This window comes from Rattus rattus, chromosome 15, assembly GCF_011064425.1.
Source record: "Rattus rattus isolate New Zealand chromosome 15, Rrattus_CSIRO_v1, whole genome shotgun sequence".
Classification (NCBI taxonomy): Eukaryota; Metazoa; Chordata; class Mammalia; order Rodentia; family Muridae; genus Rattus; species Rattus rattus.
In genome coordinates, this window is record NC_046168.1 from 57,730,277 (window position 1) to 57,753,256 (window position 22,980).

General features: G+C 47.6%; 2 protein-coding genes across 2 annotated transcripts in view; one reads left to right on the forward strand and one right to left on the reverse strand.

Annotated features, from left to right (window-relative positions):
• Cxxc1 (CXXC finger protein 1) overlaps positions 1-3,010 on the reverse strand; it is a 17,504-nt gene extending 14,494 nt beyond the window's left edge. Inside the window, exons 1-5 of the mRNA XM_032885809.1 lie at positions 2,693-3,010; positions 1,912-2,030; positions 1,708-1,808; positions 1,183-1,418; positions 1,077-1,094 (exon numbers count right to left, since the gene is read on the reverse strand). Of these exons, the coding sequence (XP_032741700.1) occupies positions 1,077-1,094; positions 1,183-1,418; positions 1,708-1,808; positions 1,912-2,030; positions 2,693-2,695 (477 nt within the window). The 5' untranslated portion in view covers positions 2,696-3,010. The remainder of the gene's footprint in view (positions 1-1,076; positions 1,095-1,182; positions 1,419-1,707; positions 1,809-1,911; positions 2,031-2,692) is intronic.
• An 8,749-nt stretch (positions 3,011-11,759) lies between these two features.
• Positions 11,760-22,022, forward strand: Ska1 (spindle and kinetochore associated complex subunit 1). The gene is made up of 7 exons (XM_032885640.1): positions 11,760-11,943; positions 12,436-12,531; positions 14,701-14,825; positions 16,293-16,390; positions 18,850-18,987; positions 20,660-20,829; positions 21,412-22,022. Exons 2-7 carry the CDS (start codon positions 12,447-12,449, stop codon positions 21,558-21,560), a joined length of 765 nt encoding a protein of 254 aa, XP_032741531.1. The 5' UTR covers positions 11,760-11,943; positions 12,436-12,446; the 3' UTR covers positions 21,561-22,022.
• The last annotated feature ends 958 nt before the right edge of the window (positions 22,023-22,980 follow it).

The window sequence follows — 22,980 nt, forward strand, 5'->3', positions numbered from 1 at the left end:
CCGCTTCCTCAGTGCAGGATCCAGGGCAGGGACTCTTCTAAATCACTCATCCATGGCTGCAAGCAGAGCATCGCCTGACCCACCCTGATGACTCGTGTCCCACCTGCTGCTCATTTCCCAAGCAGCCTGTTCGCCCTCTGGCCCCCTCCCCATTCTACGACTTCGCCTTCTCCCCTTCCTCCCCATCACAGGATGACCCTGTTACTCACTAGGCCGTGATCATCAAAGGCCCCAGCACAGAAATCCTGGTACAGATCAGGGTCCAGTGCTAGGTCCTCATCTGAGAGTGGCTCAGGTGTTGCTGTAGCCCCTGGTGGCTCCTTAACCACTGATGACAACACTGTCCCCTCATCTTCACGGATACGCCCCAGCTTCTGGGATTGCTGTGGCTGCTGTTGAGTGGGTGGTGGCCGGCGGGGCCGTGGCAGGGCCTCTGAGGGTGTCACCGGCGAGAGCTGCGGGGCAGAATCTCAGGACTGGCCCTGACCGCCCTGCCCGCAGCCCTGCCCCGCCCTGGGGGGCTGGACTCACCGAGGAAGGGAAGTACTTGTACGATTCCTGTGCATGCCCAGGAGGAAAACTAAGTCAGCCCCAGGAAAATAAAGGCTTCCCTGTCCTAACCCCATTTTACTTACCTGGCCTTGCCTGGTCTAACAAATGCCGTTTTCCCCCCCCCTCACCACAGATATGCTCCATCCTACCCCGATGTGTCCTGACATGCTTGACAACCTAAAGCTATCATTCCCCCCAGCTTTCCCCTGAACTCATAGGCCCCTCCCACATGTCTGAACATAACCAAGCTCCGCCCCACCTGTACCTTTCTTATTTGTAGCTCAAGCAGCCCTACTTTGAGCCTCCCTGCCATGCTCTCCTATCTGATCTTGCCCAGCTCTGCCCATGCTCACCCGTGCCCGGCAGCTGACACTGGTGAGCCGGCACTTCTGCCGGGATCTTGTTGGGGCCCCAAACTTCTTCATGTGTCGGCAGAAGTCACAGTGGCCACAGTCCTCAGTGCGTCGGCATGCCTCACACTCACCACACATCCGAGCTGACCGTTTGATTTGCTGCTGCTGCTGCTGCTGTTGCTGGTGATGCTAGGAGACAGTATCCAGGGTAGAGATGAGGATACAGATGAGGCCCAAAGCAGAACTTTCACCCACCCCGAGCACTGTGGCTACTCACCTGGCTAGGTGTGGCCACCAAGGGCTGTGGAGAAGATTTGTGGGGCGAAGCAGAGCCCCGAGCAAGCATGGCCCCAACCCCTGTCCCTGACCCTGCCCGGCGCTGCAGTTCTGGATCTGAAGCAGGCCTCTTGCGCCCTCCTCCCTCATCCCGGGGCTCACTGCTGTCCCGCTCACTGCCATCCCTCTCCCGGCACTTTTTGTGGCGGTAACGAATCTCCAGCTTCGGGTCCTTCTCTGTGAGGCAAAGAGTGGAGCCAAGGTGGGTTTGGAGGAGAGGTTTGAATGGTCCCAGAACCTCTTTCTCTTTTCCTGCCCCACCTACTTGTCCAGCTCATGCTATGGGAGAGCTGCCCCTTCCTTTGGGATCTTCCACAATTGCTCACATTGGAGCTGGCCTTCCAATTCACCACAGACCAACGATCACTCTGGCCACACAGGACACCATTATCACCCAGGATCCTCCCATTACAGCGCCTTCATCTCTTGGAGCCCACCTCCTTCACTGCCCATGCACAAGCCTCACCTCGGCACTCGCGACAGTACCATTCCCGGATGGCCTTGGCCATCTTCTCGGTGATGCGGATGCAGTCCCCATGAAACCACTCGTTGCAGTTGTCACATCCACTGCATAGAATAGAGCAAGTGGTGGAGATGTGAGGGGTGGGTCTGCTTCACTGGGTTCCCCGCCCCTGCCAGGCATCAGCCCACCTGCTTCTCCTCAACTCACATCATGAAGCAATTGATGTCCGGTTTGCGACAGATGCAGTAGATGGGGGCGTTCTCCCCATTCTCAGACTTGCTGTCCTCCCCAGCATCTGGAGGTTCCAGGTCTGAGCCATCTCCTTCCTGTGAGACCCACCCCCATGATGGCTCCTTAATTCCCCCCTCACAGCTCCACCGTGGTTAGCCACAAATTCCAACTGTGTCTTCGGACTTCCCGTTAGCCTTTCCGTTATAGTTCACCCAGACCCTCCTCACCTAGCCCTGGGCCTCATTACTTTGCGTTCTACTTCCCCATCACTCAGACCTCCCATCACACTGTCAAGCATCCTGTCACTCTGACTGCTCAGCGCATACACTCAACCAAACTGTCCCATTCAAGAGTTCTACACGGAGAGCACTTAAATTTATTCTGCTGTCGTCCCATCCCGACTTCCCACAAGTGTCTATAACTTAGCTCGTGGACCCCACCCCCAATGACGGTTCTCCAGAGCCTGTGCAAATACATTTATGGCCAAGTCCTTATCTCTCTGACGAAGGTACTTCGCGTGAAGGTTTCCCACAAAACTGCCATCTGGAGTCCCCACTGAACTTCCACTACGGACCCCCTACAACGGTTCATCAAAGAACTCACAGATGGTTCACCTCAAACCTCATCACACCCCTTCACTCACCGGCCCAGAGACTGGGCACACAGCTCGCCAGGAACCCCGTGCGCCTGCCAATAGGCAGCGGTTGCCAACCCCTCCGACCTCTGCCTCTGAACCCCGATCCGACCAGGTACTCACCATATCTCCGCTCACAGAGCACCCTCTCTGGACCCCGCGCAGCAACCCGCGAAGCTGAACAAGCCCCTCGACCGCGGTAGCAAAGGCACCCGCAACTACTTCCGCCACTGGTCCCGCCTCCGCGGTCCCGCACTCTCACTCCCCACGCCTGGCGCGACCGCTTAGCAGCAAACAAATAGGTCGCCCATCTAGAGCCTCGAATGTCTCCCTGTCGCCGCCATCTTGACCATCGAGTCCGTAAGACAGCGGAGACCATACGTTCCGGGAAGTATGGCTGCGCCTACAGTTCGGGTCGTCCGAGCGCGCCGCCACCTTGTCAGTCAAGTCCGTACGGTGGCCGCCAGAGGGCAATATGGCCGCATTTGCTTCGACGTTGGGACGCAGATGTCGTCAGCTGATTAGCGTCATCAGGCGGGCTCCGTGCGTTCCTAGGCAACAAACAGTAGCTTCCGGATCACGGCTTCCGAAGGGCGTGGCCAACTTGATATTTGACTCCGTACAGTGTCTGCTGCTGCCACAGACTGGTTAATCCTGTTACTGCCTACATGTGTCTCATTCATTCCTGCATCCAATCATTTACCCTTCGATGCTTATCAATGGGAATGCCAGGCCTCCGGAGAGGGAAATAAATGTCGTGCCAGTATCTGGCCCAGTTCTTGCGCCACTTTTATCTGCCTCCCAAATCATGTTTTTTAGCTAGGCCTAGATTTTTGTTTTGCTTTGTTTTTTTGTTTTGTTTTGTTTTGTTTTTTTGTTTTTTGGGACAGAGTCTCTAGTCCTAGCTGTGTCTTCAACTCACTGTGTACATCAGGCCATCCTCAAACTCACAGAAATCCGCCTGCCTCTCCCTCTCAGGTAGTGGGATTAAAGTCATGAGTGATCACTTCAGACTGGGAAAAAAAAAGTCTTAACTTCTTGAGCATGGTGGCACATGCTGGTAATACCAGCACTGATGGGTCTGGGGTTAAAGGATGCAAATTAACAAGGCTTGCCTAGAGTTGAAGTCCAGCTTGCACATTTTGAAACCCTATTGTGAGTTTAGGGGCATAGAGAAGGAGACCAAAAATAAATAAATGAATAAATAAATAAATAAAAGAAATGAGTGTTAGAGGGTTGGGGATTTAGCTCAGTGGTAGAGCTTGCCTAGGGAAGCGCGAGGCCCTGGGTTGGGTCCCCAGCTCCGGAAAAAAAAAAAAAAAAAAAAAAAAATGAGTGTTAGGAAAGACATTCAGAGCCAGTATTATCACGATATTAATTATATAGCCCTGAAGTGAAAACAGTGCCAAGTACAGTAATTCCCAAGTAAAAGTACACAGGGCCTTAGCTCGACTCTTAGTATTACAAAAACAAATAATGAAAAGAGTTCTTAGGGCCAGTGAAACAGCTCAGCCAGGAAAGACCCTTGTAGCCCAGCCTGGCAACCTGAGTTCTATTCCCAGAACTTAGACAGGAGGACGGGAGGTGAGGACTGACAACCACAAGTGGTTTTTGACTTCCACACTTAAAGCAACTGACATCGAAAATAAAAAAACATCATTCAGGCCTCGGAACCAACAGGAACAAAGACCTAGTCTGCGTGACATAACGGAATCAAAGACTAAGTCACTGGTTCCAGGATGAGTCTGGGAAAGTCCCTAAACATACTAACCTTGCTTTTGGCCTCTGTCCTTTTCCTTCTTGCTAACTAGTCTTGTTAACTAACGTGTGTCAACCTGGAATGCAGTTTTTGTGCTTAAAAGACCAACAGTGGTAAGGCCTGGGGCTACATGATTTGGGAAAACCTCTTAGGTCACCACAGTAAACAAAGACCTTCTAGTCAACGTTAAGGTCTATGTATGCTCTCCTGTGAACTTACCATGTGACAGAGGTGGAGGTTTAAAATCATCCTGGGCTAAAGACTCTATCTCAAAAAACCCTAACAAAACAGACGAAGAAATGGATGAAGTGTGTGTGCTGTGGCATTATTCTGCAGCTTATATAGAAGTAAAGTGGAAGTTAGTAAGAATTATTACGTTTTTGCCCAGTGGTGGTAGCACATGCCTAATCCCAGAACTCAGGAGGCAGAGGCAGGGGCAGGCAGACAGATTACTGTATGTTGAAGGCCAGCCTGATGTAGAATGAATTCCAGCATAGCTAAGGCTGTACCAAAACCCTGTCTTGAAAGAGAAACTGTCTCAAAAGAGAAACCCTGACTTAAAAGAGTGACTCTGTCCTGGGGGAGAAAAAAGAGAATTATTAGTTTGTAATTTTTTTAAAGTCTATGTGTCTAGTCATTCTTGTCATATGCACGCAGTGCCCTTGGAGGCCAGAAGAAGGAGTAGGAGTTCCCTGGAGCTGGATTTACAGTGTTGTGAGCTGCCCGATGTGGGTTCTGGGAACTGAACTTAATCCTTCACGGCATGGCCACATCTCAGAACCTAATCTGGACAACTAAAATTGGTATCTCCTGGCAGCTCTTCTCAGCCCTTCTTACTATGGGCTTGGATGAGCTTTTTCTACCATTGTGTGAGACACTGATTTTTACGCTGACAGAAATTTTTCAAATGACATTCTAAATAAAACTGCAGCAAATGTTAACATAGCTTCGTACTTATCCCTGACTTGACAATCCCCTTAAAGGTTGTGAAGTTAAAAGGAAAAAATGATAAAAAGGAAAACTCGGAGAAACTTTGTAGACGAACTCGCTTTCAGTTGTTTGCTTTTGAAAGGGTCCAGGATTCACTGAAGAGTAGTGATACCCTACACTCAATTAGGATGCAAAAGCAAAGAGAACTTATTCTGCAGAAATCCAGCCTGCAGGGGTCCACCAACCATCAGAATTGAAGACCAGGGTGAGCTTCACAGGCATAATTTAAAGACGATTGGAGGAACTCCAGGGTGGGGGTAGATGACCTTTAACTTGATTAGTTGGCCATCTCTAGGGTCGTCTCTGGGATTGGCTAGGGCTTCGGACACTTTGCAGAATCTTTACTGGGGGGCCTGGAGACTGTTGCTGACTGACTGTTCTTGCCTTGGCCAGGTGGCAGGGCAGCTTCTGATTGGCTGCCTTCAGGGTGTGGTTTTTCCAGCAATTTGTTTTGCTTCCTTCGAGATTCTATTTTACAAGTTTACCTGTGAGGATGGAGAAGTGGCTGGGCAGCTATGACTGCTTCTTATTTTTACACAGGACTCCAGTTGGGTTCCCGGCACCAGCTACGTCACAAGCCGGGTTCTAAGATGGCTTACCCTTGAATGGCTATCAGACCTAGGGCTGATGGCCATGAAAGTTAACACACAGCCTTTCTCAGAAACCCTGTGTCTTAGGATTTCTATCGTTGCAATGAAACACCATGACCAAAAAGCAAGTTGGTGAAGAAACAGTCTATTCAACTTACACGTTGTAGTGCACTGTAATTTTAATTGTTTAAAACCTATTTTTAATGATAGTTCTTAGATGCTTTAACCTCCCTTGTAGCCAACCACCCACCAGGGGTAGTGAAAAAGAAAGGATGGCGTGGTGGGGGTGGAGGGTTGGGCCTGTTTAGAAAGGTTCTTTAGAGCAACTCCTGTCTGTGTTGTTTGGAAATTAGCAGTTCAGTTCACAGGTTAGCAGATAGCAGCGGCTCGATCCGCTCACAAATACCTCACCAATACACCAACAGTGCAGTTCCGGTAGAGTTGGGCTAGCAACAGCTGTGACATGACTGTGATATTTGTATATACTCGGCCCAGGGAGTGGCACTATTAGGAGGTGTGGCCTTGTTGGAGTAGGTGTGTCACCGTGGGTTTGGGCTAAAAGACCCTCATCCTAGCTGCCTGGAAGTCGGTCTTCCATCAGCAGCCTTCAGATGAAGATGTAGAACTCTCAGTTCTGCCTCCACCATGCCTGCCTGGATGCTGCCACATTCCTGCCTTGATAATAACGGACTGAATCTCTGAACCTGTAAGGCAGCCCCAATTAAATGTTGTCCTTATCAGAGTTGCCTTGGTCATGGTGTCTGTGCACAGCAGTAAAACCCTAGCTAAGACACACAACCTAGCAGAGACAGCGAGGCATTAGCTTAGACTTGAGTCAGCAGAAGGGACCAGCAAGAACACCAGAAGTTCTTGGCTGTGCCTCTCTCAGGGAAGCAAAGATCAGCGAATGTTGGGCCCTACCTTGGTGTTTCCCTCCCCCCCTCGATGAGCCTTTTAGCCTGCTATAGCAAGAAATTGTTTACACCCTCGGGAGCTGCTCTTAGCCCCTGATTTGGGGCTGGGATTTTTCCATGACACCCTTCTTCCCCACTGAGCCTTCCTGCTTGTTGTTGTTAAGAAGTTGTTTATGCCCCTGATTGGGCCGGAACTTTCACCACACAGACTTTTCCTGTTTTCCTTGTTGGGGATTTTCACCTGCCTTGTTGTTTTCCTTGGCTTTTGCCTGGGGTATATAAGGAGATCTCAGTAAAGCCTTGGTGGCACTCGCTGAAAACTGGTGATCTGTGTACTTGATTTATTTCAATCCCACAGACCTACGCCTGATATTCACACACTGTTGGTGCAGGCGTCGACAAGTGAAGATGTGAGACTCATAAGTGTTGCACACCTAGCTGTACTAGCAAGCCAAGCTCTCTCTCCATCATTCTGTGGAGTCCTATTTATACCCTCCAAACATCACGTGTCCTCCACGTGCCTTGCCTCAGCGCTGGTCTTGCCTCAGCACGTGCATCCAATCAGCCTGAGTCTTTGGAAGCTGCAGCAAACTGCACATACCTCCAGAAGTTTTTTTGGTGCATTTCTCTCTGTGGAGTCCCAACAAATGAAACTCAACTATGCAATGAAAGGCGGACCAATACACGTGTGTTGTTAACAAAGAATCCTTCATCATGTCCTTTCATGTGCTTGCCTTACTCTCCTGTGTCTGCTTCAGGGAAACGTTCCTTCATGCATTTGCCTGAGCCTTTCACACCTGTGTCCACTTTCACACCTGTGTCCACTTTCACACGTTTGCCCCAGCAAAACACCATCCAATCGACTTTCCACAGAACTGTTACGTTTCCACTTCAGTCCACCGCTGAAGGAAGACAGGGCAGGCACCTGGAGGCAGGAGCTGATGCAGAAGCCATAAAGGAATGCTGCTTGCTGGCTTGTTCCTCATGGCTTTGCTCACCCTGTTCGCTTATAGAATCAGGTTCATCGCCCACCACAGCCTGGGCCCTTCTTCATCAGTCACTACTTAAGAAAATGCCTTACAGCTGGATTAAAAATTTTTTTTATTGATTCTTCATGAATTTCACATCCTGCACCCCAATCCCACTCATCTTCCCCTCCCTCTATATCTGCAAACTCCCACCCAAAAGAAAACAAAATAAAATTTAGAAGATTAAAAATAAAATGAAAATAAGAAATAACATCTCGCTGTTGAAGCTGTGTTCTCACTGTGGAATCTGTGGTGTGTTGCCATGTGTCACACGGTACAGCCTTTGCCCGAACAGCTTTACCTGCAAATGTTCACTGCAGTGAGTCGTTGGTCTGGTTCAAAGCCTCTGGCTTCTGCTACGCTATCAGCACTGAATCCTCACTGGGACTTCTCTGGGCATCCTGTAGTTTCCCTGTCATGAAGATCCTGCAGCTTTGGTTCTGTAGGACTGGCCCCTTCATGCAATCCAGCAGTTCATGGCTACGGTAGATGTTGACATGAACCAGCTCGAAGTCCTGGATCTGGGCCTGGGTGGTAGCTAAGTGAGTCTGCCTACCAGCTCTCCTGTATCTGTGCCACTGGAGACCATCTCTTCTACTTTGCCCAGGGAGGGGCAGGGCCAGCTCTCCTGCCTGCAGCAGCTGACTCTCCTGCACCCACACCACCAGGACCAGTTCTACCACACTGCCAAGGTAAAAAGGTGTTTGGCTGTTCTTCTGAATGCTACAACCAGCCAGGAGTGAGGCCAGTTCTCCTGTGCCCATGCCACCAGAGCCAGCTGTCCGGTGCTGCCCAGGCAGGGGTGGGGGTGGGGATAGGGATAGGGATAGGGGCAGAGGCCGTGTCTCTAGCACCAGCTCTGTGAGGGGTAGAGCAAGCCCTCCAGAGCTCACCCTCTGGGGCCTGCTCCCTTAACTCTTAAAGACAGATCTTATGGAGGCATTTTGTCAAATGAAGTTCCCTCCTTTCGGGAACTTGACTCTAGCTTGTGTCAAGCTGACACAAAACTATCCAGCATAGCCCCTGTGTCTCGGGGACCTTGTTTATCAGAAAACTAAAGTTTTTTCATTCCTCCCTAAGGGGTCATCTGCTACAGGTAAACGGATATCTACTTCCCATAACCTGGCCAGACTGGGTCAAGGTTCACTCCCAGCAGGCCCTGCTCAGGGACCCTATTCTACCTAAGAAAGGAAAGATTTTCTGGGAGGAGGTATCTACACTTAAGCATTTAGAAACCCTATAAAACCTACTTGATACAGATAACTTGGTCCATAAGGTTTTGTGATGGCTATTCTTGGTTGTCCCCTGCTAGGCTGCAATTCTCCACCCTCATGAGAGGTCCTGTCAGTTCATTCCCCAATAAACTTTTTCCTACCCACAGAGTAGTCTTTTTATTTTGAATTGAATTCCTCGCACTCCCTTACAGCACTTACGTTAGGCAACCCCATGGGATCTGTGGTAGTTTGAATGTAAATGGCTACTAGGGGCTCCTGTTTTTGAATGTTTGGTCACCAAGAAGTGCCCCTATTAGGAAGGATTAGGTGATGTGGCCTTGTTAGAGGAAGTGTGTCACTGGGGTGGGCTTTGAGGTTTCAAACAGCCCATTCTAAGCCCAGTCTGTCTCTTCCTGCCGCCTAAAGATCCAGATGTAGAACTCTCGGCTACTGTGTCTAACTGTGTGCCATGCTCCCAGGTAGGGGGATAATGGACTAAACCTCCGAAACGGTAAGCAACCCCCAATTAAATGTCTTTAATAAGAGTCGCCACAGTCATGGTGTCTTTTGACAGCAATAGAACACTGACTAAGACAGTGTATGACACTCTCTCTGGACTTTTCGGGTGCCTGGAGTCACACGCACATACCCTACACAGATACACGCACATACCCAGAAACATATTTTAAACATAATAAACAGTAAGAAAGTTAAACTGAGGTTTCGTGTAGATCTCTTTGGCTTAGGATAACTTAGCCCATTCGGTTTTGCCATGGCTATTCTTGGTTTGTCAACGTGTGTTACTTCTGGGCTTTTCCATCTAGGCTTCTTTGTTCCCTGAAATAATGACCCTTTAACTATTTGATATTTAACTACTAAATGCTTAAGTCACGGGCTTCAGCTTGTTCTCGGATGAGCTTGTAACTATGTTATCCCTTTTATTCTAAGCTGAGTTCAGCCATGTGTCTGGTTTCCTCTCCTCATCTTGTGTCCCTCTCCTCAGTGTTCCCAAGGTGACTCGCTCGCACCTCTGACTGTTTCCCAGAATTCTCTCTATCCAAGCCAGATGTCCCACTTCCTATTTCCTGCTGGTTTTACGTCCCAGCTGGTTCTAGGTACTGCTTTGACCTAGTATTTCTTCACTATGCTTTCATTTAGAATGGTAACGTATATTTTATGCCATTATAGGTGAGTTGTATGTGATCTGTTCTTTTTTTTATTTTTATTTTACAGGGGGTTACAGTTAAGTGATTGCTATTTGTCTCAGATACTTTTGAACTTTGGACTTTTAAATAGTGTTGAGGCTGTGAAAGATTATGGGGACTTTTGAAGTTGGAGTGAATGCATTTCATTTTGATATCACGAACCTACTGGGGCCAGTGATTGGAATGTGGTGGTTTGAATAAAAATGCACCCCAACCAAGCTTAGTCATAAAAGGTGGTACTATTTGGGAAGGATTAGGTGATGTGGCCTTGTTGGAGGAAGGCCCTCTCCCCACCTAATCCTTCCCTCCTCAGTATTCCCTCTTCTCTTTCATTTCATAATCATTTGCGGTTTTCAATTTGGTGTTTGTATTGCCCTTTATAGAGTATTGTTGGGAACAAGCAAAAGAAATATATTATAAGTACTACCATTTCATTTTCAGACTCCGTTTAATCATAGGGAGAAACTAAATTCAAGGTCCCAGGGCCCAGAGGAGTTGGGGGCTTCCCTATAGCAGAACAGCTTCTGTTGTAAAGTTTTCCCAGGCCAGACATCTTAAGGACAATTTCTTCATCTACTGGCAGGGTCAAACAAGTTCCGAGGCCTAAGTATGAATACCTACTCCACTTCTTAAAACTTTTTTCCTTGTCTGTTAACTGGTAAATAATATAGAAATTTCTGTTATTTAAACCAAGGTGCATTAGTTGTAAAAATATATAGTCTGTTATGCCTTAATTAACTTTATGCAACCGAGTCACTCCTTTTTCCCTTTATCATTCTGAGAGCCAGCTCTAATGTCTAGGAGAATGAAATAAAGATCCCAAGTCGGTGCCCTGGATATAGCCCAGTCTCCCTTGCTTAATCCACAATGTCAAAAATACGATTGGATCACACTACAGCTCCTCCTAGCTCCCCTCTCGTTTTGTGTTCCCATCTTTTAAAAATGTTGTACAACTTTCCCTCGGACCATTTAGATCCCGAACTGGCTTCCTCCCTAAGAACCCAGAAAATAACGCTTTCATTTTAAGCTCCTTTATCTGGAGTGAGTTTCCTTGGCTTCCACCCTGAAGCATCTAATCCCCATAAAGGCAGAATCTTTTAAGCTCACCAACCTGGCAGCTTTCTGGAATCATCTGGGAGTATTTTAAAAAAAAAACGTGCTCTGAGTGTCTGCGCACATAATTTCCTCCCAGTCCCTGGCGTTTGTAAAAGCTGCTCCTGATGATTCTATAGTAAGTTCGAGAACCACAGTTTGAGCTGCTCCTGTTATCTCGGAACTCTGGGCCTCCAGCTGTGTTGTGGTCTCAGATGTGATAAGTGAATTCACCCGAGAGCGCAAGGCTCAAAAGGCCAGCCTTCAATGTCAGAAGCGATCCAATCCTGCTCTAGCTCCGCCCAAGGCCCCGCCCACGCCCGCCACTCCAGGCCCCGCCCGCGGCCCCGCCCAGACGCTGACTTGTGCTAGCGAGTCTGCGCCGTTGGGCGGACGCCTCTGCGCCTGCGTGGCGGCAGGTCCCGCGGACAGTTTGAATTTTGGCTCTGGGAGCTAGTGTCACGGTTTAGCGTTTCGGTCGTAGTCTGGTGCACTCAGTCCCCAGCCGCAGTGCAGGCTCTTCGCTCCAGACTCCGCGAGGTCGCTGGCTCGGAAGCCGCCCGAGGAGGCATCACTCAGTAGGTGCGGGGAACGGGCGGCGCGGAGGATCGGTCCCGGTCTTCCCCGTCTGCGGGTTCCATCCAGGCTTGGCCAACCTGGGCCAGCGCAAAATCGTTAATTGTTCTGAGGGGTTATTTTTGCCATTATTGTTCTTGGTAGCTGCATGGCGCGTCGCGATGCCCAAAGATTGGACACGCTTGCTCAGATCGGTGCCTTTCCACACACCCTCGCAAGGACCACGCGCTGTGGACCTTTCACTCCACTTAAACCAGCCTAGAGGAAGATGGTGGCTCTGGTTTAAGGTGTCAGGATGGCCGGAGCTTCCAAGACACGTTACCATTGTGTGTTTGTTGGACACTGAGTTTTTGTAGAATTGGCAAAGAAAAAGAAAAGCCCACGATTGTGTTCTTTCATTTTGGAGATGTTTACTTGTTAATATTTTTAGATATTGAAAGTGAACAGAAATTTGGCTTTACTTTCTCTTTAAAAAGCATTTCTCTGTGTTTTATTTAGATGCTTAAAGGATGGCCTCAGATCTAGAACAGCTATGCTCTTATGTTAATGAGAAGATTGAGAATATTAAGAAAATTCTGTCGTTAAGAAAACTTGGTAAGCAGAACAGACTCAGATTTGGGGTACACACAAGGTGTCTTGATTATTGTTCCACTGTGGCTGTCTCTTAATAAGGTAATTTTAAAGTAACAATAGTGATTTTTTTTTTTTCCAAAACACTCCAGTGCCACTGTCTTGAATAATGCAGAGGGGACATTAAGGGGTGAATATTTCATTCTACTTACATTCTTCTGGGACATAAGGACCAATGCTCCAGGTACTCAGGAGGCTGAGGCAGACAGATCTCAGTGTTTAAGGCCAGCCTGGTTGTCATGCTGAATTCCAAGACATACAGAGCTATGTAGTGAGACCCTGTGTCCCCCCCCACCTCCATCCCCCACCCCCGTCAAAAACAAAACAAAACAAACAAAAAAGTCAAGAACTCTGAAATTAACTTACCAATTCATTTCGGTTGTTAGGAATTTAGTGTCAGATAGAATTAGCAAAATAAGAGTAACACACCAGTCCCCACAGCCATGTAGGAACTGGCATTTAATAGGTGTCGTTAAGTCGTCCGTGTCCTTTCACGTAGTAAACTTTCCAGCCACCTCCTGTACCAGATCCTGCTACGTCAGACTTGAGTCTGGCTAGTCCCTTCTGCTTCCACACCGCAAACACCATCAAATTGCAAACGGTCTCCACTTACTTGTATTTCATCCTTCGAACGTGTGCTTTGTTTGAAGCACACGTACAATTTCTTTTTTGAGACAGGTTGTCTCTATGTAGTCCTTGCTGCCCTGGAACTTTGTAGGCCTTCAACTCACAAAGATTCTCCTGCCTCGGCCTCCTGGGTGCTGGGGTTATAGGTAGGCCCAGTCACACTGACTGGTCTTAAAACTCTGACAGTTGTGCCTTCTGCTGAGCTATCTTGCTTGTTCTAAGTCTCTTGTATTTGTAGGGAGGAAGGAACGATAGGCTTTCTAATCCCTCATAAATCTATGTATCAAGGGAGGTGCTGCTGGGTGATAGGAGAAGTGTAGACATGTAAACACACTGTCTATGCGTGTACACATCTTGTCCTTGCTTCTTTTTTTCAGAGCTGGGGACCGAACCCAGGGCCTTGCGCTTCCTAGGCAAGCGCTCTACCATTGAGCTAAATCCCCAACCCCTTGTCCTTGCTTCTTCCAGGTTTTTCTCCAGTCTGCATTCCGTTGTCGTTTCTACCTCTGGTTAAGGGTTTGGACTAGTGAGGATGAATTGCAAACTTAGATTCCAAATTCCCAAAGTGAGCTGCTGCTATTTTCAGGCCCACCTCCTCTATACAAACACACTTGGAGGGCAATCTAAACATAAGCTTACCTCCCTGGCAATTGACGCTGTTCAGATTTTCCTGAAGATTACATCCTCTGGCCAGGTGTTGGTGGCACATGCCTTTGTGCCTTTAGTCCCAGCACTAAGGAGGCAGAGGCAGGGGGTGGATCTCTGTGAATTTGAGGCCAGCCTTGTCTACAGAGTGAGTTCCAGGACAGCCAGGGCTACACAGAGAAACCTTGTCTCAGTCCCAACCCCCCAAAAAAAGAACATGTCCCCTGAAGTAGGTAACAGCCTCACTTGAGATTTTCACTTCTAACACCTGTGATTTGAGTACTCAGAAGTCATTGGATCTTACCCATAGTAAAGTCAGTTCCTTACTGTGGGTATGCAGTCACTGAGACCAGAAGTCTCCTCTATGGGATCCCTCCACATGTACTGACTGGGCTTGTTGTAGCCTCTGCTCATACGCTCTGCCTGGTGTCTCTGAGTCCCAGCTCATGTCGGTGCCTGGGAAGAATGCTCAACTAGGCCTATATACAGGTGTTTATTATTTCTAAAGGTTTTATTGTAGGAATTTGCTAGACTTAAAAGCTGCAGGAGACACTTTGGACTTGCCTCTCTTTTCCTTCTTTTCCATACTACTTAGAAATGAAAGAAGTCTGAAGAAGCTGAGGCAGGGGGATTTAAGTTCCAAGTCATCCTGGGCTACTGCATAGCAAGAACCTGTCATACACTAACCACAAAACAAGACAGACAGTTTAAGATTATCTATGGGGTCAGGTCTTAAGAAGAATTTGTCCCTTTTCCACTCAAATGTTTTTCTGAGTTGTAGGTGTCTGTTCCAAGAGTTCACGTGGGACTTGTACGTCTGGGTTTTATATATCTTTGTTATCCATTTTCTCCTTGTAATAGGCCAAGACCCTACCTTGAAGACCACCTTGAGTAAAATAGGAGATGAGATCATTACGGTCAACGAGCTTCTAAATCAATTTGAATTGGAAATTCAGTATCAAGAACAAACTAACGGTTCACTCAAGGTAACGCTTTCCTAACTTGAAAGGAGAAGGTGATGAACCCAGAAACCCTCATCACCAAGTCATGCATAAGGATACGTTATGCTTGTAGTGTTGATGGCTTTGTAAACTATCAGTCCGTAAAGTAACATTATGTTCTCAACATAAGCTAAGAATGACAGCCATTTCTTTCTTCTCGCTAATGACTTTACTAAAAAGTAAATGTCCTAAAGAAGTCTTCGTAGGTTTAATATAAGCAAGGGGTGCCTTGGGGAAGGCTGAGTGAGAACTACTGCCTTGCACGAGACACGGGTCCTCACCTTGGTCTTCTCTGCCACCTTGAGCAAGCCATGTCACCTCTTAAGGTCTAAGGGTTCTCATTTAAAGAATAATAGCTGTTTCTTAGCTACCTCCCACCCCCATTTCTTCATTTTTATAAAATATAGGGGCTCCTCATTAAAGAAAAGCTTGAATTTCACTTGCATGCTCGTTTTGTTCTAAATAAGTCTTCTAATTAACTTCAGCTAATAAGCGTGTTTGGGTGCTTTCCCAGTGAGGAAAACAGCCTGCACCGTGATCATCTCATGCGGCTGTTGGCACCATGGTAGTGCTCAGTGAGCTTGAACGGGTAGCCTCCCAGGTCCCTCCAAGCCTGCAGTCCTTGTCTGAGAAGACGTCAGCACCAGGGATGGGCATAATTAATAGTAATGTGATCCCCAGTTGAAAATAGTGACCATGAACATAATTAGTTCCCGAAAAGAAAACTGTCAGAGGTTCAGAATGGAGAACAGTATTGGCCTGTCAGTTTTCATCTTTCCTGGAACTCAAGATGTAGATGGGAGCCCAGAGTGTGTCGTCTGTGTGCATGAGTGAGAGCCAGGGGGCATGAGTTCCTTGTCCCAGGTCCTAGTGGAAATTAAATAAAAAACACACTGTACACACACACACTAGACACATCCACCTCCATATGCTGTATACAACCCCCCGACACATTGTGCACAGATACATATTATGTACACACTGTATGTACTCTCACACACTGTACACAGACACCCACACACAGACACTGAGACACACCAAACAGAAAAGCTAAACGTAAAACTCAAAAGTCACAAATGGAAAACGCCGCTCACATGGGTGACCTCGCTCTGGCCCTGCTGCAGAGGCAACACTGGGGAGCGTGCTCACCAGCTCATGAAGAGCGGTTTCCTGAGTTGAAAGTCATCGGGGTTCATGTGTGCGTTTCTTAGTTGCTTCCCAAGGTTAACATGTTTGGGAAAGACGTGAACTTCATCTCCACCTCACAGTTATGGTGTGGTTGGTTATGGTGTTGTTCTCTAAGGAAAACCAGGAGGGATCCCATCCTCCAGGGACAGCCACGTGCTGCTGCATTGGTGCTCCTGGGGACTGAGCGTCACCGTCTTTCCCGAGCTTGTGTCTGACATCACAGACAGAGGAAGCAGCCTTGCTCACAGCACTTTTAACATTTAGGAGCTCTGCGAATCTCTTGAAGAAGAGTTTAAAGATGTGGAACATCTCAAAGAACACATTCCTTCCCATTTGCCTCAAGTGACAGTGACCCAGAGCTCGTAAGTATGCCTCTGACTCTTGCTGTCTGGAGGTGTTTGGGCAAACAAATACCTCAGTCATTTTCTGTCACGTACTTGATTGTCTTTAAGTGCCATACTTCCCTGTCTTCCCCGGTTTCCTTACTCCTCCAGGCTTTGGCCAGGCCATTCATTGCTGTGAGAGTAGAATAGGGTGCTCAGGGCATCACTGGTCTCCTCCACTAGATACCAGTCTCCTGCCTCCTGCCAGATCGACAGTGAAGGTCTCTGTCATCACCAAGAATTTGACTCTGCGTAGTATCTCCCTTGACCCTTGAGAACCAGGGTAACCACTGCCTTTAGGGTAAGATAGGCTCTGTGAGCCCCGAGAAACAACTGGACTCTCCCAGAAGCCCTCATGCCTGGCATTCAGCTACCACTGCCACCCCCCTTGTGAGAATGATGGCTGGAGGGTTGCAGGGAGCTAAGTGCTTCCTTGGCTCCCACTTTGTTCCTGGATGCTGTTTCCATGCTGCCCTGTTTCCTTGCTGTCATCCTGCATCTCACAGATGTGGCCGTGTCTGCTCCCTCTGCCCCTCCTGTGCTCTGCATCCCTGACCCCAGTTGTCAGTGCTCCGAAGTGTCCAGTTCCAGTCTTGATAGATCTAGTTCTGGTGTTCTTGTGGCCTGCTGGGAATCTGGAGGAGCTCTTTTCTCTCACAGTTGGCAGGCCCAAGGCTGAGCTCAGTGGCTCTTTCATTACCCATGTATCCAACCTACGGGGTTTTGTGGCCAAGCCAAACCTATGGTTTGTGTTGCCTAGGTAGGGCCTCTGTCTTTGCTACATTGTCTAAGCTCCCAGCTATCCAATATGCCTCTCGGGCAATTTCCTCTGCCTTGTTCACAGTGGCTGTCTCTATTAGATCTTCTATCCCTTTTTGTCTATAGGAGTTTCTCTTTTGTGTCTCCTGCCTTTCCTGGACTCTCATCTCTACTCCTACCCCTCTAGTCCTGACACTAAAATTGTTTCTAACAGGTGCTTTCAGCAGGTACAAACATTCCATAGCTAACGTAAGTTTTAAAGTGTAGCATATATAGAAAAGTGGTTATAGCAATATATGTAAAAATTGAATAGTAAATCAATATCTATATACATATGAGCTAAATTTAGCACAGGATATAACCGGTACCTTAAAATCCTTCCGGTGCAGCCCCTCCCTCTGCAGTAGAGGTAATCGCGTTCTGGCCTTAATAATGGGTAGACTTTCCCTACAAGGAGGAGAGAGCACTGCTGCAGAAAGTCAGGACTGAGGAGTAGAGGAAGGAGGCCTCAGTCATCAGTCAGACCACAGAGTGAGTGGATAGTGGATAGCCAGCAGGATGTGGCAAGCATAGCAGAGCTTCAGTAGCCCAGCTTCAGGTACCCAGCCAGGTCAAAGCTGAAGTTTTGACTAGGTTGAAATGGATGCAGTTGGCCGGGCATGTGGGGGTTAGCAGGTGTGTCCTTAGTTCATGGTCAAGAAGAGAGAGCTCAGGGAAGAGACGGCCAGTTTAACGATGGGGACCCTGTTGACATTCACCAAAGTGTGGCATCATCACTTTGTTTGTCTCGTGATTCCTGCTATAATTCTACACAGCTAAGGCAGAGTAACCCAGATTTAATTGACGCCCACAATAACTCGTTATGTTTGTTGCGCTCTGGGTCTGATCCCCAGCTGTTATCTTTCCAGGGAATTTCTCTGCTGCTTTCTGGGCTGGGTCTATATTTTCCTGATCTAAATCTTCTTTCTTGGAATAGTTCAAGCCTTCTGGCAGCAGATGTCTCTTCTGTCTGGGCAGTTAAACAACCTAAAAGCTACAGCCCATTGTTTCTGAACTTGATTCACTAGACTCCATTTGCTGGAGGACAAGTGGAGGGGTGACCCGTGCGTGGCTCCTGCTGAGCCTGCAGCAGGGAGTGACCTGCATAGTAGAAGGGACTAGCAGAACTCACCAGGGTTCACGGAGAAGGATGACTGGCCTTTCTGGTTCAGAGCCAGGGAAACGAAAAGCTGTTTGGAGTTGAGCTCAGCCTTGCACATGTTGGCTTTGAGAAGCAAAGGGGATACTGCTGAGGGGTGTGATGCACACTCTGTGTATGATGTGGTTGGTTACATACGTGAAAACAGCCATACTATGAAGATTTACCAACTGAATTTTCAAAATTCCCCTTACAGTTGAGATCTTCATAACCAAGGGGTAGGGATACAAAGAAAAGTTGGCTATAAAGTTTTTTTTTTTTTTTTCTTTTTTTTTTTTCGGAGCTGGGGACTGAACCCAGGGCCTTGCGCTTCCTAGGCAAGCGCTCTAACCACTGAGCTAAATCCCCAACCCCTATAAAGTATTAAACAAGGATATGCCACACACTTATAGATTTTTTTCCCTCCCAGTTTAAAAAGCATGTTCAGTCTGCTGCTTAATTCTGACACTTGGCTGTCTGCACGTTCATCTCCGTTCTTTAGGACTCACAAGCCAGATCTGGATCCTAAAGAGTCAGTTAAAGCTGAGGAGCCTGTACTGCCAAAGAAGCCTCCCAAGGAGCAGAGAGTTATTAAGGAAATGCACTTTATAACCATGGACGAGTTCAATGGCGTTCCTGCGTGAGTACTGAGTGTAAATTCTAATATTCAATTGTAGTGTGATTTATCCCGTGTGCCTGGCCCTTTAAAGGCTCTCCCGGTGCTAGTCAGCTGGCCCTTTAAGCGCTCTTAGCTGTTAGAACGACTTGTCCCTATGACCTCAGTGTTGGTTGCCTCTTGGTTTGCTGGGAACAGATCAGATACTAAAAGCCACCTAAAGCCGGGAAGATTAGGCTGGTAGAGCGAGGAGAAGGCAGTTGGTGCAAAGACATTGTTAGGACACAGCTGAGCTGGGAGAAGCCGAGCTGAGCAGATAGAACAGTTGGAGCTGCTGATACTGGGAAACTGGGAGGAGGGCCTGTTTGAGCGGACTGTTGGGGAACTGAGGAGGAATGGCTGGAGAAACAGTTGAAAGGGCTGGGCTGGAAACTGGGAGGAGTGGTTAGGAAAAAATTCAGTGATCTCTTTCTCCCTCTATCCTTTCTCTGTCTAGTGTTAGGGGTGAGATGGGTGCAGGGGAGTAAAGGGGGGGAAGAAGAAGAACCCAGGACATAGCCAAGACCAGCTACATTCAAGCAAGCTTTAAGACTTAGCAGTCATGTATGTTGGTTAGGAGGGTGTTGAAGTAAAAAGACTGGGAAGTGTTGTGTCCGGGTCTCACTGTGTAGTAGTACTTGTTATGTAGACCAGGCTGGCCTCGAACTCTCAGAGATCTACCTGTCTCTTCTCCTAAGCCCTGGGATTAAAGGTGTGTGCTACCATGACCAGCTTGTACTGTCACTTTGTGGTTTGGTGCTTGCCTCGTTCCTTGTAGAGCATTTTAGTTATGTTCACAGTTTGCAGGGAATAGTGTCATCAAGGAAGAAATAGATTTCTCAGAGGAAAAGTTCGTGTGCTTATTTTGACAGAATAACTACACAGCCCTAAATGTCATGTCTCCGTCAAGCCCCTCTCCTCGGGGCTCAGGGGACCCTGCAGAAGAGGAGGTGGAAGTGTAGAGCCAGAGGGGATGGAGGGCACCCAGAAAACAAAGCTCTGAGTTCACGTGGCCAGAGCACATTTGATCTCACAGACAAGTGAGCACATGCAGGCCTTCAGCCCCTCTGCATATACAGTGTCTTGTTTGGGTTTTACTGCTGTGAAGAGACACCATAACCAAGGCAGCTCTTATAAAGCAGACATTTAATTGGAGCTGGCTCACAGGTTCAGAGGTCCAGTCCTTTATTATGGCAGGAACGGGCAGCGAGCAGGCAGACGTGGTGCTGGCGCGGCCGAGAGTTGTTCTGCAGGCAGCCGTGGGGAGGCTTTTCTCTGCAGTGGGCGGAGCCTCAGCACTAGTAGCCCTCAAAGCCCACGCTCAGTGACACACTTCCTCCAGTAAGGCCACACCTGACAGTGCCATTCCAGCCACCGCATGTGTCACATATGGATTTTATGGGCCTCCTGAGTGTGCGAACAAGTGAGTCGTTGGTTCTTATGCCTATTCTTGGACTCTTTTCCTTCTGTTTGCTCAACTCCAAAATGTTCTTGTTTTATGTTACATTTCATCTTATTTTAAAAAGTAGAAGTAAATCTATCCATCTATCTATCAATCTATCTATCATCTATCTATCCATCCATATATATATATATATATATATAATATATATAAAGTAAACTCAAAAAAATAACTACATACTTTTTTTAAAAACAGGTACATGAAATCCCGTTTAACTTATTGTCAAATTAATGATGTTATCAAGGAAATTAACAAGGCAGTAGTTAGTAAATATAAGATTATGCATCAACCAAAAGCATCTATGAGCTCTGTGAAGAGAAATCTCTACCAAAGATTCATTAATGAAGAAACGAAGGACACAAAAGGTAAAGCGATGGGTTGGGGATTTAGCTCAGTGGTAGAGCGCTTCTAGGGAAGCACAAGGTCCTGGGTTCAGTCCCCAGCTCCGGAAAAGAAAAAAAAAAAAAAAACTAAAAAAAAAAAAAGCGATGGCCTCTGAGGGCGCCAGCTGTTGGGGAATAACAGAGAAATGCAGCTGTTCTAGAGACTGCTGCCCCAGCAGTTAGTCATCTACAACTGCCACACAGCACCACGCTCCCGGTAGCGTGCCAGGCTTTAGTCCTCGTCACACCCCTGTCCCATGGTGCAGCTGGACTGAGTTCTTGTCTCAGCCAAGGTCTTTAGTTAGCTGATAGAGTTGGGTTTGGTTCCCTTTGCTAACACCAGAATGCCTGGGGCGGGGTGTGCGTTAGGGTGAGCCAACGTCAGCAGGGATGTCCTGTGGCCTTAGAGGATGCAGCATACTTTTAGCAGGGATGCCATTGCTCTCCATGTTTTGTAGTTGGAGGGTGACAGGAAGAGGGACTCAGCCACTCACAAGGGGACACCATAAAATCTACAGGAGAGTTGGCCACATGACAATTAGAGGCTGGTGGTTCTCTTTCCAGGTCATCATTTCATTGTGGAAGCTGACATAAAGGAATTCACAACTTTGAAAGTTGACAAGAAATTTCATGTGATCATGAACATACTGCGCCATTGCCAGAGACTGTCGGAGGTCCGAGGGGGAGGACTTACCCGATACGTCATAACCTGAGGCGTACTGATTGGCAGTAGGCTATAGAAATTTCATATATTTTACCTTCCCCATTTCCTAGCCCTGATTGTTACAGAAGTGAAACTTTGGATAAAGCACATATATTGTCTAAATGCACTGTGGATGGAGCTGGAACTCACAAGCACAATAAGCCAAAGTCAGAAAGACAAATTCTGTCTCATGTAGAATCTATATGTGCATAAGAACGTGGGGGTCTCATGTGGCCAGAAGGAGGATCTTGAGAAGTACGGAGAAGAGGGGAGCAAAGAAGGTGTGGGCCGCTGTGATAGGAGAACAGAGAAAGGATTATCTGGGAACCAGGGGAATGGTAGCAAGCACAAGGTCAGGAGATGGATTAGAATAAAGTGCGATGCCACAAGATACATACACATGTAGTAGCGGGACTCATTTCTTTGTGTGCTAAGTTAAAAATTAATTAAAAAGTCACTGCCTTCCAGTAAATATTCAAGTGCTGCCCCATCAAGCCTCTGCACCATGTACCATGGAAACATGTCTAGTTCTGTGAAGTACAGATACCATGGGCGTAAAAGTATGATGTCGGGAAAGATGGAGGATACCCTGGTCCTCTGGTGTAAAGTCTGATCGCTGTTCCCCATGTGCCTGAAGTGCGTTCAGTGTCCGCCTGGGGACTTCAGTGTGTACGGAAGTACATTGAGATGCCATCATATCATGGTATACTATGTATTACAACCTCACTTCTGGTTCCTTGTTCAGTTTGTAAAATCCTTGGAGCATCCTAAGTGATAGGGTGCCTCTTGTATTGAACCCAGTTCTCCATTGTAGCTCTCAAACGCCTTTGAAAATGTTCCCTGATCAGAACATTTTTTGCTCTGATTCCAGTGAGGTGATTTTTGGGTGGCTTCGAGGTGGGTACTGGTTACCAGCAAGACTAAGCCATGAGTAGGAAGTTGCAGTTTGGAGCCATTCTTCCGCTCCCAGCAAGAGAGACACCCCTGTTGCACATCTGGCCTCAGCAACTTAGTTTTAGAGGGAGATTTCTTGACTCTAAAGCCAAAATCACTTGGCCAAAGCTGCCAAGTTTTGCTGCTTGCTGGGGCTGGAGGTGGTTGATCATGTGGACAGGCTTCGTCTTTATCTGTGAGAATTTTACCTGGTCGGAAAATACATTGACGTGCCAGGAAAGGGGTGCATCTCAACTCTGCATGGACAGATGTTCCTGTGCTAGAGAACTTTAAGGCAGCCTCTCCATCCAGGTACTGATTGGTGTGCTTTATATACACTTGGTATGTACTTGTCTTAGGGATTTACTGCTGTGAACAGATACGGTGACCAAGGCAAGTCTTATAAGGACAACAGTTAATTGGAGCTGGCTTACAGGTTCAGAGTTCAATCCATTTTCATCAAGGTGGGAACATGGCAGCACTCAGGCAGGCATGGT